This window comes from Corythoichthys intestinalis, chromosome 1 (assembly GCF_030265065.1).
Source record: "Corythoichthys intestinalis isolate RoL2023-P3 chromosome 1, ASM3026506v1, whole genome shotgun sequence".
Classification (NCBI taxonomy): Eukaryota; Metazoa; Chordata; class Actinopteri; order Syngnathiformes; family Syngnathidae; genus Corythoichthys; species Corythoichthys intestinalis.
Genome location: NC_080395.1, coordinates 8,864,196 through 8,882,455, shown reverse-complemented (window position 1 = coordinate 8,882,455; position 18,260 = coordinate 8,864,196). Strand labels below are relative to the sequence as shown.

General features: G+C 41.3%; 1 protein-coding gene across 1 annotated transcript; it reads left to right on the top strand.

Annotated features, from left to right (window-relative positions):
- The first annotated feature begins 686 nt into the window (after nucleotides 1–686).
- Nucleotides 687–9,845, top strand: LOC130916159 (zinc finger protein 649-like). The gene is made up of 3 exons (XM_057836656.1): nucleotides 687–1,824; nucleotides 5,348–5,551; nucleotides 7,479–9,845. Exons 1-3 carry the CDS (start codon nucleotides 1,203–1,205, stop codon nucleotides 8,675–8,677), a joined length of 2,025 nt encoding a protein of 674 aa, XP_057692639.1. The 5' UTR covers nucleotides 687–1,202; the 3' UTR covers nucleotides 8,678–9,845.
- Nucleotides 9,846–18,260: the final 8,415 nt, after the last annotated feature.

Here is an 18,260-nt window from a genome sequence, read left to right as displayed (position 1 = left end):
TTTGCTTTATTGCTTTACAACTAAGTCAATTACATGCAATGACAAATGGGGTAGGGGTGGGGGGCTGACCCCCTTGGCTCCCCCATAAACTCCGCTTATGATTTTATGGTAAAAAATTCATTTGCAAGGGACATTTTTAACTACAAACAAGAAGCCACACAGGAGAAACACTTTTCAATTGCAGTGTGTGACCAAATTTTCAGAATTTTGCCCTGCATTTAAAATGTAAAACGCATTTCAATTTCCTTTTACAGTTTCTCTCGAGCCTTTTTTAAAAAAGCTGTTGCTCTCACTCTCTGTTTACAAGACATCAATTCATGGCTTTCTCAAACCCATCTCAAAAGCTCAAAATCAGCTTTCACTGTCCCTGACAGGGTTAAAATTCTGGTCCCTTCAAGAGTCAAATTAGCTTTGATTAGGCTCATATTCCTGATTGGTTGTCAAAGTAAAGTGAAACAACCTGCTTTGAATCGAGGCTTCTTGCAAACATCGACCTCTCCTGGCCGTTCCTTCTCTGCGTCGATGTGAAGCAAGTTAATTGTTCTGTTCCTTGTTGGAAGAAGTGCAGTTAAGTAGTGATAGTCACCGCTTCAACCTCTTACACTGAAATTCCAGCGCCTGGACGATTCTACTTCCGGTTCACGTGACGCAACGTCCGTGTACGTCCGCGCAGACTTGCAGTTCTTTTCGGGTATCCGTCGTGCCAAATGCGCTCCTTCAAAGCATTTTATCGGATACGTACCAAAGTAAGAGTTAAGTGGACTAAAACATCCTAATTGAAAGCATAGTAGAAGTCGCTTGACTTCATGTTTACGCCTCCCAGGGAGGGGCATAGGTCGGCATAGGGACGGTAGCAGGGACATAACACTGTAGCTGCTCAAATCCCCATCATCTTTTAAGCAACCTTATTTGCATCATATAATGACTTCAGTTATAGATTGTCTTCCCATATGTTGTAAGGATGGAATTGAGCCTACCATTATTACTGTAGTAGCTCGAAAATCAGACGGTGTTTTTTGCATCGAAATAAGACTGAAAAAGTGGGGGTCGTCTTATATTCGGGGTCACGACGCTAGATAGCGCCAGATATCATTGAAGCGAATGCTGAACTTGACTGACCAAAGCGAACCCCTGACACGAAGGAGAAAAAAGTGGTAAGGAAGAAAAGAGAAAAAAAATAATAGAAGAAGAGATAACATAAAATGGAGAAACATAGCGACAATCTGGAGAAAAGTGGGTCGAAGATCGGCCATGTTAACCGGCAGCTGAGGAGAAGTTATGATGTAAACTTCAAGATGATGGTGATAAACGAGGCAGAGTCTTCAAACAATTGCAAAGCGGCTGTGAAATATGGTGTCAGAGAGTGTAATGTACGGAGATGGAGAACTCAAAAAGATCACCTAAAAAATGCTCACGGTCAGAGAAAAGCTTTCCGTGGTCCTCAGAGCGGCCGCTTCCAAGAACTTGAATGGAGGGTGTGCGCCTACGTGGACGAGAAACGAAAGGACGGGATGCCCATCAGCAGAGCTGCTATTCAGCTCAAGGCCGTGGAAATAGCCAAAGAGCTAAATATACCCACCGGTGACTTCAAAGCAAGCCTCGGCTGGTGTAACAGAATGATGCGGCGTAACGGACTAACGCTGCGACGCAGAACAAGTCTAGCCCAGCGCCTGCCCTCTGACTTTGGAGAGAAGCTGTTGTCTTTTCAGCGCTATGTAATCACCTTAAGGAAAAATCACTCTCACCCACTGGATCAGATTGGCAATGCTGATCAGACACCTGTGTTTTTTGACGTGCCAACACCTGTCACTGCACACAAGAAAGGTGAGAAATCAGTTATTATAAACTCATAGGCGGAGTTTGACTTTTGGGGTAGGAGGGCACAACATGTTGATGACCCCGAAACGCAGTGTAAGCAATAAAATTAACTTACAAGAATATTTATAATAATAAGTTGACATTGAGCGTTTTTTGTTTCCCATCATTCTTGAGGGGAATTCTAAATCAGGCTGCTTAGGTAATACTTTTCATCAAGATCGTCATCCATTGAATATGGTACGCCTGCCGGTGTTGTGCCAATGTAGTTACCCCAGTCAATAATTATATCTCCTGGGTGGAGTCATATGGAGGTAGATTTGTGTCTTTATTATTCAATCAAAAAAAGTTGCTGTGAGGTTGGCAGCGAATGAACGAATGTTCCACTTCATTCCTTTCCACTTCAAACGGATTGAACGTCTATGGCTGTCAGTGGCAACCGATACAGGCAATGAGGTAATTTTGGAGCATTTGAGGTCATTTACCTGTTGATTTTCAGCTACCTTCTTTTGATTTTGGGGTATTTTATGGGTCACTTCATGTTTATTTTGAGTTACAGAACAGGAAGTGACCTGGAAATTACCCAAATGAATATGCAGTGACTCAAATTCAACAGGAAATGACCTGTAAATGCCCTAAAATGAACAGCAAGTGACCTGGAAATGCTCAGAAAATCGGACCGAATGACTGTGAATGCTCTGGTTTTGAATGAACGAATGTTCCCAGTCTAAATGGATTGGGCGTCGAGCACCGTCAATGGCAGCCTTGGAGTTAACTGAGACACTTTTATGGTGGAAGATTTTGGTAGCAACTTGATGGTTCCTTTTGTTTGTTTGTTTTTTTAACATTGACACCTTTTTAAAACGATATCTCGATTCTTGACAGGAGCATATCGATAACCTTTTGGGATACAAAGTATCACGATATGTCACCATTTCGCTATTTTGTCACACCCCGAGTTAGGATAAGTCAATACAGATTTATTTTGCATTGATCATTTAGCCTATCAATTAATTGGTTTCGTATTTGTGAGAAATGAAGGCCAACCAATCTGTTTGGTCCTATTAATGTCCCATCACCAGCAAAAAATGTACATGCAGGTTATGCTGTCCCTACCAATGTTGAGACCAAACCTACGCTCTTGATCCTTGATCCATTTACACTTAAAACAATCAGGGGACGGGGTGAATGCTAGTGCGACTGCAATTTAGCCGAAACAACCCAGTTTTAAATAGATTTTTTCATATCGGCCGGTCGGATTAAAAAACAGAAGGCACATCCCGATATATGTCTAATTCCCAAATATTGGCACCGATAATCGGTCTATCTCTATTAATTCAATTCAATTCAATTTTATTTGTATAGCCCTGGATCACAACAATGTTGTGTCAAAGGGCTTTGCAGAGGCAATATGATACACAAGCAGAAACAGCAAATGAAGCAACAAAGATGAATAAATAAATTCAAGTCCTGGGTTTCCCCCATCCTTAGACCCTCCATGTCGGCAAGGAAAAACTCCAGAGTCTTCGGGAGAAAAATGAGAAACCTTGGGGAGTACCACAGTCAGGAGAGATCCACTCCCAGGACGGATAGACAGGAAGCCCCAGGACCGCTAATTGGAATTAGCAGGCGAAGTTATAGTCTGTAAAGATGCAGTGGAGTAAAGGAACAATAAGCGGTCCATCTAGCCAGATGAGACGGGGGTAGCAACGATGACGTCCATCCAGCGTGGGGTCCGGACAGTCAGGAGGCTGCAGCTGAAAAATAGCAAAAAAGGGGACACCGGGTGACTAGTGATGAAGAGACTAGACAACTAGATATTAACATTGGAAAATAGAAATAAAGTAAGATAAGTGGTAGGTAGAGTGAGAAAAAGGAGATAGAACTCTGTGGCTGTACTTCCCCCAGCTTTATAGCTTCTAGTGCAGCTTAAACTAAACTTTGAGTCTACTCCGACTTCAACTAGCCTGACCATAAGCTTTGTTGAATAGGAACATTTTTAATCTAATCTTAAATGTGCAGACTGTCTCGGCTTCTTTAATATTAGCTGGAAGCTGATTCCATAAAACAGCGGCTTTGTGGCTAAAGGCTCTAGCTCCGACAGTACTTTTAGAAATCCTGGGAACTACCAGTGACCTGCATTCTGAGAGCCGAGTGTTCTGTTGGGGCGGTATGGAACCAGAGCATTGGTGGGATAAGATGGCCCCAACCCATTAATGGTCTTAAATGTAAGAAGGAGGATTTTAAATTTAATTCTAAACTCGACTGGAAGCCAGTGAAGGGCCTGGAGCACAGGGGTGATGTGCTCTCTTCTATTGGTTCCTGTTAAAAGTCTTGCTGCTACGTTTTGGACAAGCTGAAGACCTTTTAGAGAGCTTTTAGGACAAGCTGCTAGTAGGGAGTTACAGTAATCCAATCTCGATGTAACGAACGCGTGAATTAATTTTTCTGCATGGCTTTTAGATAAAATATGTCTAATTTTGGCTATGTTGCGCAGGTGAAAGAAAGCCGTTCTGCAGGTTTGGTTAATGTGAGCTTTAAACGATAAGTCAGGGTCGAATAAAACTCCTAGGTTTTTAACTGTGGTGCTGGAGGCTTCACTCACATTGTCCAGAGTGACTATCTGGGCAGCTAAAGAGTCTCTCACACTTTTCGGGCCTATTATATGGACTTCTGTCCTTTTAGGATTAAGAAGATAGTTAGTGCTCATCCAGGTATTTATATCTCGGACGCAGGTGCTTAGTTTGTCCACTTGCCTGTTCTGCTCAGGTTTAATTGATAAATACAGTTGTGTGTCGTCAGCGTAACAATGAAAGTTAATGCTATGTTTTCTGATGATATTACCTAGAGGAAGCATATACAGCGTAAACAAGATGGGCCCGAGGACCGATCCTTGCGGCACACCATAACTAACTCTAGAATACGGTGATGATTGCTGGTTTACATTGACAAACTGGTACCTATTAGATAAATATGATTTAAACCAGCAGAGGGCTGCTCCTCTAATGCCTATGTCACATTCTAATTTCTGCAATAAGATATTATGGTCGATTGTGTCAAAGTCTGCACTCAGGTCCAACAGAACCAGGATCGAGACTAATCCAACGTCAGCGCCTAGTAACAAGTCATTAGTTACTTTGACTAATGCAGTTTCAGTGCTATGATGAGCTCGAAAGCCAGACTGGAAATGTTCAAATAAACTGTTTTCCTGTAGGTGCTGACAGAGCTGTTTAATTACCACTCTTTCAAGGACTTTGGAGAGAAATGGTAAATTAGAGATAGGTCTATAATTGGCCAAAATATATTACAAGGGTATGATTAACTCATTTTCAGTTGGGTTCACAAGGCCATTAGTGTCACTAGGTTTGTTGACCAAAATCCAAGTAAAGCGGGGCTTAACAGATAACGACAAATTTAGAAAATGCCTGTGTTTGGCCACCCTTGATGTCCAATGCCTTTGAAGTGGGAGGTTTAGCAGGGAATAAACGTATGTTGGCGAATCACATGTTTTTTTCATCTTATAACCCTGCAGACATGACTGAAGAAGATCTTCACCTGGAGAAGCACGATCCCCCCCATGTTATACAGGAGTCGGAAGGGGAGGCAGAGCCAGAGACCCCCAGCATGAAAGAAGAAAAACAGGAAGATGAAATCCCCAACTTCTCACAGACTGTCAGTGTGAAGATTGAAGAAGAAGGTCCAAGCGACAGCTCATTTGAACACCTAACGACAAAAGGTGAGGGACCTCTTAGTCTCTTAGTGCCGCTCTCTGGCAGCAACGACGTAACATCCCACTCTTCTGACTTTATGGGCGCTTTCATAATATACCAAGAGGACCAGCGTCCAGTTGCAGAGCTACATCGCAACAACACTTGCAAATGACTAGTTAAAAAGGTTCCATATTCACACTGCGCCCACTGAATTTTCTGGTTAACATCACATGGACAAAAGGCGCACTCACTGATTGGACTAATAGAAGGGAAAATACGTCCCTCCTTGGAGGTGAGATAGAGAGGGTACATAATAAATTAAGTTGCCGCTCAGCCAACGGCGGGGTCTCTCACCCTCCCGACTTTAAGCTGAGCGAACTGGAGTATATAAAAAATGCATTGGGGAAGATTAAACCACGAAAGGGGTTAATTTCTGCAGGGCTTTCACATGTCTGAATGGGTTCACGCCTGACTGGGTGCAATTAGACACGGTCAGGTAGAGAGATATACAGTGCCAGGATTAGTGATCAGGTAACATATAATAGGATGTCAACGTACCACACTTAAAGGGGATTTACTTAATACTGGGTTCCCCACCTCACATAGCTGGAATTATATACGCTCCACCCCGCCTAATCACGTCTTCCTGTACCTTCCCTGCTCTTTCTGCTTTGTTATCAGGCCGCCCACATGCTGTCCACAGGTAAATATTAAAACTGTTCAGAACACAAGGACACTTGGATTCCAATTCTCTGTGTTTCAGCAGCTGAACAGGACAGGTTAAAAAAAAAAGTTATAGTTTTTATAATCTGATTACCGTAATTTCTGGACTATAAGGCGCACCTGACTACAAGACGCCACCCACTAAATTTGACACAAAAACAGCATTTGTTCATAGATAAGCCACACTGGACAATAATCCGCAGCTGTCCTCACTGTATTATAGGATATTTACACCAAAATATATTAACCGGTAACACCAAATGAGCCACCATGAAGCTTTGAACCAATTGGATGCAGAGCTTCTTTGCTTCAAGAAGCTTCATTTGGCCATCACTGCTCCCTTGGGGGAGACAGTCAACCGCTGCTGCCACCTGCTGTCAACACTGTTGTCGTCACTGTTGTAGCTCTACAAATATTAAATAACAATCAAAATTCATGTTCTGTGCTAATTATTTCTTCATTTACTCTTCCAGTTGTTTCATAAATTGTTAGCTCTGGTATTGGGTAAACTTTATTTGACAGTGGCACCATAAAACTGTCATAAGACCATCATAATTATGACATGACACTTCCATGAGCATTAATGACATCATGATAGATGTCATTTTGTGTCATCCGGCAAATTATCTCACTTTTGAATAGATGCAAAAGATCCGAGCTGGACATATATGTAGTGTTGGTGACGTAATTTGCCAGATGATACTTAATGACATCTGTCATAAGTATTTATTAACGGCCATGATAATGTCATAATCATGTCATAATTATTGCGGTCTTACGGCAGTCTTATGACACCGTTGTCAAAGTGTTACCTATTAACCCAAATAAATCAGCAAATAAGCAGCACTGGACTATAAACCGCAGGATTCAAAATGAGGGAAAAAAGTAGCGGCTTATAGTCCGAAAATTACAGTAATTATTTATATTAAAAAGAATCACTTGGCCTTTTCATTATTACGATTATTATTTTTTTTTTTTATTCAATTCTGACTGACATTCATTTTTCAGTTCCTCTATTATGAACTTTGGGAAAGCTCATGTATCGATTTTGAAGTAGTTTTGTTTTTTATTAACATTCATAACATTTGTTAATTTGCTGCCAAGCCTCCCACTTCAAATGGATGGATGTCTACAATTGATAGAATAATGTAAAATAACAACTTAAAGATGATTGGACGCCACACGATTGGATGTAAACTTACGTGATTTCTTTTTTCATCCATCCTGCAGATGTCACATTGCAAGATCTTCACCCTGAGAAGCACGATCCCCCCAATGTTAAACGAGAGTCTGAGTCGGAGATGCCGTATAACAAACAGGAGGCGGAGCCAGAGATCCTCTGCATGATTGAAAAAGAACAGCAAGATGAGGTCCCCAAGTCTCCAATGATTGTCAGAGTGAAGAGTGAAGAAGATGAAGATCCAAGTGAAGACAGCAGAGCTGCGAAACCTCTGAGCGACCACTTATTTCAACGCCTGACAGCAAAAGGTGAGGGACGATCGCAACAGGCCGGCCTCTTAGCACCGCTCTCGGACAGCGACGACGTAACATCACACTCCTCTGACTTCAACTCTGATGAGGAGGATGTTGACTTTGAGCAAAATGTTTCGAAATTATCAAACAAGTCATCAGTGAAAAGAGACACTAAAGAGCATGTGGGTAAGAAACATTTTGCCTGCTCACTTTGCGATAAGAGATTTTCTACGAAGCAAGAGGTAACAAGACACACTCGTACACACACTGGAGAGAAACCTTTTGTCTGCACATGTTGCGATAAAAGATTTCATATGAAGTACGAGTTAACAATACATATGCGAACACACACTGGAAAGAAGCCATTTGCCTGCTCAGTTTGTGGTAAAAGATTCTCCCAGCAATTAAATAGACACATGAAAACACACACGAGAGAAACTCCTTTGGCCTGCAGACTCTGCGACATTGGATTTTGTACGAGGCAAGAGTTAAATAGACACAGGCTTACATGCATTGAAGAAAAACCTTTCTCCTGCACACTTTGTGATAAAAGCTACTCTGAGAAAGGACTTTTAAAGAAACACGTAAAAACACACACCGAAGAGAAGCCTTATGTCTGCATATGTTGTGGGAAAAGATTTTGGGGGAAACTTCATTTAAAAATACACATGCGTATACACACTGGAGAAAAGCCTTTTGCTTGCTCAGTTTGTGGTAAAAGATTCACCGAGAAGGGAAGTTTAAAAATGCATGTAATGTCACACACTGGAGAGAAGCCTTTTGACTGCTCACTTTGCGATAAACGATATTATACAAAGCAAGATTTAACAACACACACGCGTACACACACTGGAGAAAAGCCTTTTGCCTGCTCAGATTGTGGTAAAAGATTCACCTGCAAGAGATACCTTAAAAATCACACAAAAACCCACACTATGGAGAAACCTTTTTCCTGAGCGGTTTGTGGTGAAAGTTCCACTCGCAAGGGTCATTGCACACAAGAAGCCAAACTGGGGGAATATCTTTCAATTGCAATGTGTGCCAAATACAGGTAGTCCCCGGGTTGCGACGGACCAGACTTACGCGCCTTTGACTTTATGACGACTGCGTCTCGTCGTGTTTTTTTTTTTTTTTTTTTTTTTTTTTATGTTAACTTTTGTTTTGTGATCCTTGCTTTTATTTTGGCACAGGAAGCGAGCACATGTACAGACATGCCTGTACATCGCACACACAGAGCAGCCGAGTGACAGAGGGGACAGCCTGCGTGCACATTTCTTGCTTGTGACGCATCCAAAGGCGACAGCTGTAGAAACCCCTTTTGTACTGTTTATTGTGCCTTTTCGATTGTGGTAGAACACTTGGGGTGAGTTTGTGTGATTGTTTTTGATGTGCGGATACTGATACATGCTAATCGTTTGTTTTTGCTGTATCAGCAGCTGCTAGTAAGCACAAATTTGAATTGCTGTTATTGGTGATGAGACTGATTGGATTTCCTTTTATTTTAGATTCATTCTGCAAGTGTTGATGTCATGAGCAGCTGAATAAAGTCAGCAAATCAGACAGACATCTGACACCCTCATTTCGGAGCTTAGCTCACTGTCTAGCTAGGAATTAGCTCCAACGTCTTGCCGAGGACAGTACAATGACGTATAATATATTTTTTGGGATAGTTTTTTTTTTTTAATTCAGAGGCTGTTTTGATGTAATTAAAGGGTTTATTCCGACTTCTGCGGAAATCCGCATTACATTGCCAGTGCAGGAACGGAACTTGTTGGTAAACCGGGGACTACCTGTATTCAGATTTCTATAATGTATTGACAGTGGAAAAGGCATTTAAATTTCCTAATTCCTTGACTGTTGAGCTTCTTTTGAAAAAGTTGTTGCAATGGTTTAGCAGTTCCCGTTCTTTTTTTTTTATTTTTTGTATTATTGTCAGACCAATTCATTATTCTCGGTTGTTCCAGATTTTTCTTTAGAATATTTCTTTGGAATTTAGAATGATTCTACCGTTGCCTATGTTGTTGTTGTTTGTACATTTCCAAACTTGATCTGAATAGTTTCAGGGAAGATGTCTTTATTCATTTTGTGCCTTGTAATATTTTCCAATCTAATTATGTATAGGTACTTGACCATTTAATAATTTTTACTATTAAACATTTTTTTGACTTCTCATCTCGTCCCATCTTTCCTGTTCATTTTGTTTTTGCTGGTTGTACTGTTGTGGAGAAGTTTTGGATACAAAAAGATTTCCCAAGCTTTAAACATCTCAAGGAGCACTGTGCAAGCCATCATATTGAAATGGAAGGAGCATCAGACCACTGCAAATCTACCAAGACCCGGCCGTCCTTCCAAACTTTCTTCTCAAACAAGGAGAAAACTGATCAGAGATGCAGCCAAGAGGCCCATGATCACTCTGGATGAACTGCAGACATCTACAGCTGAGGTGGGAGAGTCTGTCCATAGGACAACAATCAGTCGTACACTGCACAAATCTGGCCTTTATGGAAGAGTGGCAAGAAGAAAGCCATTTCTCAAAGACATCCATAAAAAGTCTCGTTGAAAGTTTGCCACAAGCCACCTGGGAGACACACCAAACATGTGGAAGAAGGTGCTCTGGTCAGATGAAACCAAAATTGAACTTTTTGCCCACAATGCAAAACGATATGTTTGGCGTAAAAGCAACACAGCTCATCACCCTGAACACACCATCCCCACTGTCAAACATGGTGGTGGCAGCATCATGGTTTGGGCCTGCTTTTCTTCAGCGGGGACAGGGAAGATGGTTAAAATTGACGGGAAGATGGATGCAGCCAAATACAGGAACATTCTGGAAGAAAACCTGTTGGTATCTGCACAAGACCTGAGACTGGGACGGAGATTTATCTTCCAACAGGACAATGATCCAAAACATAAAGCCAAATCTACAATGGAATGGTTAAAAAAATAAACGTATCCAGGTGTTAGAATGGCCAAGTCAAAGTCCAGACCTGAATCCAATCGAGAATCTGTGGAAAGAGCTGAAGACTGCTGTTCACAAACACTCTCCATCCAACCTCACTGAGCTCGAGCTGTTTTGCAAGGAAGAATGGGCAAGAATGTCAGTCTCTCGATGTGCAAAACTGATAGAAACATACCCCAAGCGACTTGCAGCTGTAATTGGAGCAAAAGGTGGCGCTACAAAGTATTAACGCAAGGGGGCCGAATAATATTGCACACCCCACTTTTCAGTTTTTTATTTGTTAAAAAAGTTTAAATTATCCAATAAATTTTGTTCCACTTCACGATTGTGTCCCACTTGTTGTTGATTCTTGACAAAAAATTAAAATTTTATATCTTTATGTTTGAAGCCTGAAATGTGGCGAAAGGTTGCAAGGTTCAAGGGGGCCGAATACTTTTGCAAGGCACTGTATGTTCTGATCCTTCCCATCAGAGCATATAAAATAAGCCTCTTTCCTTTCTCTTAAAAGATCTGATCAATTTTCCAATGCAGCACCTTTTTTTAATCACACAAGCTCCTTTTTTTGCTCTCCCAGAAACGTGCATTTGTACCAATCAGAGCAAACTATCCATGCTGATCACATGTCAGTGTGTCAGCCAATTGAACGTTCAACTGGAGTCCAGGAAGGGTGAGTCGCTGCGCACATCGACGCAACTCGTCAGACTCCCACTGAGACGAGAGACGCTGGGCAGAAAGAACTCCATGGAATAAATCAATAATAAATATTGTATGAAACAGATTACGCTACACATGCACTTTATTAAACTTGTTAACATTTGTGTGTGTAAATCTGACGATAGTAGATTGTTTTCTTCTTGGAGATGCGTGTGGGGCAGCCTGGCAGTTTTTTTGTGTGTTTTTTTTCCCAACATAGAGGTTTGACAGTTGCCGTCATTTTTTCGGATCAAAGCAGTGTTCCGCCGACTAACTTTGTCCCGGAACGGTGTTCCGGACCGTTCTGGCCTACTTTCACTCCTGGGAATCGTGCTTACAATAAATTCTAACAACAATACCATTGTTTTTGGCGGCCCTTTTAATTTCCGTCTGTCTTTTGGACGTAAACGCTTAGTCATATTTCATTCATTTCAAAATGTGTTAAGCCTGAGTTATACTCCCGCGTTGCAGTGACTGCGCAACGACTACGGCGTCATTCGACATTCGATAGTTCTGTGGTGAGGGAACGCGTTGCTCTGTAATTCACCGCCAAGCCACTGGAGGGTTGTGGCGTTATGTTTGTACAGTTTTGGGACATGCTCGTTGACTTCGCTAGTCTAGTTTAACGGAGAAAAAATAAACAATGCAAGATGGAAGTCTTGAAAGTTAATATTCCGCTCATCAACACTGAATAAATACTGAACATACAAATGTTGAGGGGCAGGCGACACAGAAGACGGTTTCGAGGCGGTCTGGCCGACTTTTGATGCCGCACAGAGAGTTTTTAGACTCAGGTGGAGAGAGCTAGCTCTGGCGGCTTCAAACTGGCGTCGAGCATTGCGTTCAAGGTCTGCAAAGCCCTCCAGCCCGATTTGTTTGCCGTGTCCTATAACCAGCCAGTGGGAAGCCATAGCAGATTTCTGGCGTCTATGAAACTTCCCAAACTGCGTTGGGAGCCTTGATTTTAACGTTATCATAAGAAGCACCGAGGCACTCTCAATCAGTGATGATGTACCGTGTGTGAACTGTCTGTTATTGAAAATTAAAGATCAAAACAACTCTTGACACCAAATCTGTGCTTTATTCTTCATATACAGTGCCTTGCAAAAGTATTTGGCCCCCTTGAATCTTGCAACCTTTCGCCACATTTCAGGCTTCAAACATAAAGATATGAAATTTAATTTTTTTGTCAAGAATCAACAACAAGTGGGACACAATCGTGAAGTGGAACAACATTTATTGGATAATTTAAACTTTTTTAACAAATAAAAAACTGACAAGTGGGGCGTGCAATATTATTCGGCCCCTTTACTTTCAGTGCAGCAAACTCACTCCAGAAGTTCAGTGAGGATCTCTGAATGATCCAATGTTGTCCTAAATGGCCGATGATGATAAATAGAATCCATCTGTGTGTAATCAAGTCTCCGTATAAATGCACCTGCTCTGTGATAGTCTCAGGGTTCTGTTTAAAGTGCAGAGAGCATTATGAAAACCAAGGAACACACCAGGCAGGTCCGAGATACTGTTGTGGAGAAGTTTAAAGCTGGATTTGGATACAAAAAGATTTCCCAAGCTTTAAACATCTCAAGGAACACTGTGCAAGCCATCATATTGAAATGGAAGGAGCATCAGACCACTGCAAATCTACCAAGACCCGGCCGTCCTTCCAAACTTTCTTCTCAAACAAGGAGAAAACTGATCAGAGATGGAGCCAAGAGGCCCATGATCACTCTTGATTAACTGCAGAGATCTACAGCTGAGGTGGGAGAGTCTGTCCATAGGACAACAATCAGTCATACACGGCACAAATCTGGCCTTTATGGAAGAGTGGCAAGAAGAAAGCCATTTCTCAAAGATATCCATAAAAAGTCTCGTTTAAAGTTTGCCACAAGCCACCTGGGAGACACACCAAACATGTGGAAGGAGGTGCTCTGGTCAGATGAAACCATAATTGAACTTTTTGGCCACAATGCAAAACGATATGTTTGGCGTAAAAGCAACACAGCTCATCACCCTGAACACACCACCCCCACTGTCAAACATGGTGGTGGCAGCATCATGGTTTGGGCCTGCTTTTCTTCAGCAGGGACAGGGAAGATGGTTAAAATTGACGGGAAGATGGATGCAGCCAAATACAGGGACATTCTGGAAGAAAACCTGTTGGTATCTGCACAAGACCTGAGACTGGGACGGAGATTTATCTTCCAACAGGACATTGATCCAAAACATAAAGCCAAATCTACAATGGAATGGTTAAAAAATAAACGTATCCAGGTGTTAGAATGGCCAAGTCAAAGTCCAGACCTGAATCCAATCGAGAATCTGTGGAAAGGGCTGAAGACTGCTGTTCACAAACACTCTCCATCCAACCTCACTGAGCTCGAGCTGTTTTGCAAGGAAGAATGGGCAAGAATGTCAGTCTCTCGATGTGCAAAACTGATAGAAACATAACCCAAGAGACTTGCAGCTGTAATTGGAGCAAAAGGTGGCGCTACAAAGTATTAACGCAAGGGGGCCGAATAATATTGCACGCCCCACTTTTCAGTTTTTTATTTGTTAAAAAAGTTTAAATTATCCAATAAATTTTGTTCACGCCATTTATTTAGCAATTAGGGAAAAAAACGTGGATAAAAAGAATATCCTGTAAAAATATTAAAGTAGAGAGACAGAAACAATGACATTTTGCAGCTCTCTTTGTCGTGTTTTCCTCGTTCTGAATAATTCCCCCTCAAGGGGCTGACTGGTCGTTCTCAAGCCATTTATTTAGCTATTGGCGAAATATACTTGGATAAAAAGAATATCCTGTAAAAATATTGGAGTAGAGAGACTGAAACAATGACATTTTTCAGCTCTCCTCGTCGCGTTTTCTTTGTTCTGAATAATTCCCCCTCAATGGGCTGAATTGGAAATCAGATGTAACCATGACGCTGCTGACGTCATCCTCTTGTTGGGGACACTAGAGCCCTATAATGGTAGGCGTGGCTAACCGGCAGATTAAAAGAGTAATTTGTCGTCATCTGCGCTTTGCTAAATTGTTGTATATAGACCCTACTCACGTGACGTCACAGCCACGCCTCTGCGCCATGTTGTCCGTATACTCGTCATGTTAATCCATTAGCGCTTCGTAAATTCCTTCTATTATGGCGTGTTTTTCTGCTCGTTAACATTAATAATCGAAATGGTGAAGTCGTGTGTTGCGGTCGGTTGCAAAAACAGAGAAGATAGACGGAGAGACTTGAAGTTTTACCGTATTCCGAGAGACCCGGAGAGGAGACCGAGATTGACTGCTGCAATTCGACGAGAAAACTGGGCTCCAAACGACTACCACAGATTATGTAGTAGTCATTTTATATCTGGTAAGATGCATTTAATATTTATTTAGAGGGTTTTGGGCTGACAACCACAATTAAGATCATTGCTAGGCTAATCGCCGACAACATACACTCAGACGTTGTGAATGAACTACCTGAAAATATATAATTATAAGGGGATAATCAGACAGTTGTCATACAATTAATTTACAATTTCACTATTGAGGTCAAAAGCCAAAAAATAAATTCAACTAGGGACAATCTGGAGTAGTGCTATCGCACTTCATATTTATTACATATTATACATGTATGTAGTGAGAGTGCTATCGCTAAACCATATAAACATTAAAAGCCCTAGCTCCATTGACAAATGACATGAAATGCATTAGACTTGACAGTGGATGTTAGCAAGAACAAAAGATTTTGAATTGAAAATTTCGTAACTCACTTTCCCGAGCACAAGATAGATTCCTGCCGAATTTTCGTGGACGAGGACCTGTTTCACCCAACCAGCAATGAAGTATTAATAAGCCTCCAAGCTCTTAAAGTTTTTCAAACTTTCGTGAGAATAGGCTGATTTTGTGTGGACAAGATAGTTGTAAATATCAGGGTAGCTAGCAGATGTCAGGCAAAGACGGCGAAGACAGCGGGTCGAAAAACATCGATTTAGGCATCAAATATGGATCTGGCGAATGGTTAAACTGAAGCTTTTCCACATAACGCCTTTTATGCAACGCATCCAATGAGTTTACAGCGTCAGATAACACCGGGGCTTCCATGAATTGCTCTATAACTTGCACGACTAATTGAAAACAATGAGAATAAGTCTAAAAAATACGGACAATATGGCGGATACAGCAACACGTCATTTTGTGACGTAGGTGAGTAGGGTCTATAGTCGAAACGTCTCAAAATATGATTCTAATTCACATAATAATGCTATTTAAGACTTTTTTTTGTCCTGTCGTATGCTCTTTAAATATAGACATGAGCAATAACTCTCCTGCATAAAACCAAAAAAAAAAAAAAAGCGATCCTGAATCATTTCTTGCACACCTGACGATCTCTTACGGCAGACTGGTGTGTCGCGGCACACTGGTTCAAAAACACTTAACTGTTGCTACCAGTAAGTCGCCATTAGGGGTAGCCAAGCACATATGGCAACAACATGGGAAAAAAATTGTGTTCCGGAGTCATCTTGTGGAAGGATGAACAATTTATCTTTTGGAAAGAAACTAAACATGCTTTCTGGTGTCATTTACACTCTATTTCATATAACACGTGGTATTTTATGCTCCTGAATTGAATAGACTGCTTGGATGTACGTTGAAGCAATCGATATATTTATTCAACTTTTTGAATCCCACGCCATGAAAATGAGTGACTTCTGGCCGGAGTCACGGGTTGAGGAAGAAGGTGGATGTGACGTCAGGGCAGGGCTGGCCCAGACTATTCGCAGACTATGCAGCTGCTTAGGGCCCCTGACCACTGGGGGGCCCCCAATCTGGCAATTGTTTTATTTTTATTCTATTTTGTTTACTACAGTTTGCTTTATTTGACTTTTGTGAGTTTTGATACTTGATTACAAGCTTAAAAAATAAAAATTCTTCCTTAACATCTTTCTTTCCACTTTTAGAAAAAGGTTTGGTGCTATCTACTGTAACTACTGACAATCATTTGGGGTGAGAAGTTTGAAGTATGCAGTGCAACAATATCTGATTAATATACAAAATATGGACGTATGGGTTGGATTGCATGTATGGGTTTCACAGTACACTGTGAAAAAATGGTGGGCCAAAAATATGTGCCTCTTTGCATTATTTTGCTTAGGGCCCCCAAATGGCCTGGGCCAGCCCTGCGTCAGTGGATGAGATTATCTTCACTATACAGCCATTATAGTGTATGCAGAAGAACTTCGGATTCAGTTGTTTTTATGAATTAATTTGTTTATTTTTTGCCTCACACCAGCCCAATGTGCTGCAGGCTTTTGTTGCTACTCCAATTAGAGTGGTGTGAGCCTTTTTGGGTTTCCAAACGATCCTGTTCACCGCGAAGAATAGGCAAAACAAGTCCGACAATTGAGGGACCATTAGACGGACAAGGAAGGCAGAAGTGTTTTATATAATGTCAAATACTGGTATCATGGCATGTTTTAATAAGTAGGTGGCTTGCATTTTGTTACTGACGATGCTTGCCGTCAGCCAGTCAAGTAGGGAGTGCTTGCCTTCATCGGCAGGCGACAGTGGTGTGTGACAAGCCGCCCGATGTCAGCTGGTCTCTGCGGACAAACCAGCCGAGATCGGGTGGCTTGTCACATGCCATGGTTGCCAGCCGATGAATGCAAGCACGCCCTGCTTCACTGGCCAACGGCAAGTATTTATTTACGTCGTATTCATGTTGTACATTAATGTTTATGATGTAACTTGTTTATTTATGAATTTTTTTATTTATGAATTTATTGTCATTGTCATAATCATCATCATCATTTATTTATCGTTATTTATTTATCGTTTATTTAGCACCTTTTGGATAATAAGAGTCTGAGTGTAAAACAGCGCTTACCCGCCGCCACAAACGCTTCGGAAGTAACATCTGATAAGGGCGACAAATCTGAGAGCGCAAGCAGGATGATCATCAATCTGGACAGCGTTTTTACGTGACAAAAATATGATGGTTGGTGACCCAGGTGATTGGGTGAGACAGCAGCGTCTCGGTTAAGGAGGCGGAGTCTATTTGGTGTCTTGGTTGAGGCAAACAGCATCAGAATTTTTGTGTGCACGGGGTATCTGAAAAATAATCAAACGGTTGTGTTTCACTGTATATGTTACATAGCACACAACAGCTCTGGATGCTAACAATCTCCAAAATTATATTTGAATAAGTTTGATCTGCAAACAAAAACTGGAGTTCTTGACAGCTGTCACTGTCACGAGACGAACTTCCCGCATGAACACTACCGGTTTTGTCCTACTCATCTCGCCCCGTCTTTCCTGTTCATTTTGCTTTTGCTGCTTGTCTTGTGAAATATCGACATTACTGTCGTGCTCATAAATGTTCCTATCGGGTTCAAATTGAAAGGGCCGAACAGACGACATGTTTATGTCGCTGGAGTCATACTCTGGACCCTGGCAGCGCAATCCAATGACGACCCAGACCCAGAGTGCATTGTGTCGTCAACAACAATGGCGACCTCATAGTTAAACTTATTTTACAAATTTTATACAAAAGAAAATATCAAGAGGGATTTTAATATCAAATTATTATAACGCACAGTAACATTTATCTTTTAAGAACCACAAGTCTTTCTATTCATGGTTCTCTTTATATATTTTGTTGGAGTCCAATGATGTGAAGTAGTTTTGGTTTCAAACGCTTCAACATATAATTTATAGTTGTTAATGCCAAAGTTGAGCCCTCATTGAAAATAGTTTTTAGACATATTTTGTTTGGGCTATCTAACATTGAAAAACTAATAAAAGATATTAGAAATCTTAATTTTGGCAAAATTCCATTCACTTTGTAAAGAATGTAAATCAAAGACCAAGTTTTCATGTTTTTGGGGAAATATTTTCTTTA

What these genes read in the sequence shown, in the direction of transcription:
- LOC130916159 (XM_057836656.1), top strand. Translation starts at nt 1,203, where the DNA reads ATGGAGAAACATAGCGACAATCTGGAGAAAAGTGGGTCGAAGATCGGC. An exon ending in TGTCACTGCACACAAGAAAG is followed by an intron (nt 1,825 to 5,347) that starts GTGAGAAATCAG and finishes ATAACCCTGCAG; the next exon opens with ACATGACTGAAGAAGATCTT. An exon ending in TGAACACCTAACGACAAAAG is followed by an intron (nt 5,552 to 7,478) that starts GTGAGGGACCTC and finishes TCCATCCTGCAG; the next exon opens with ATGTCACATTGCAAGATCTT.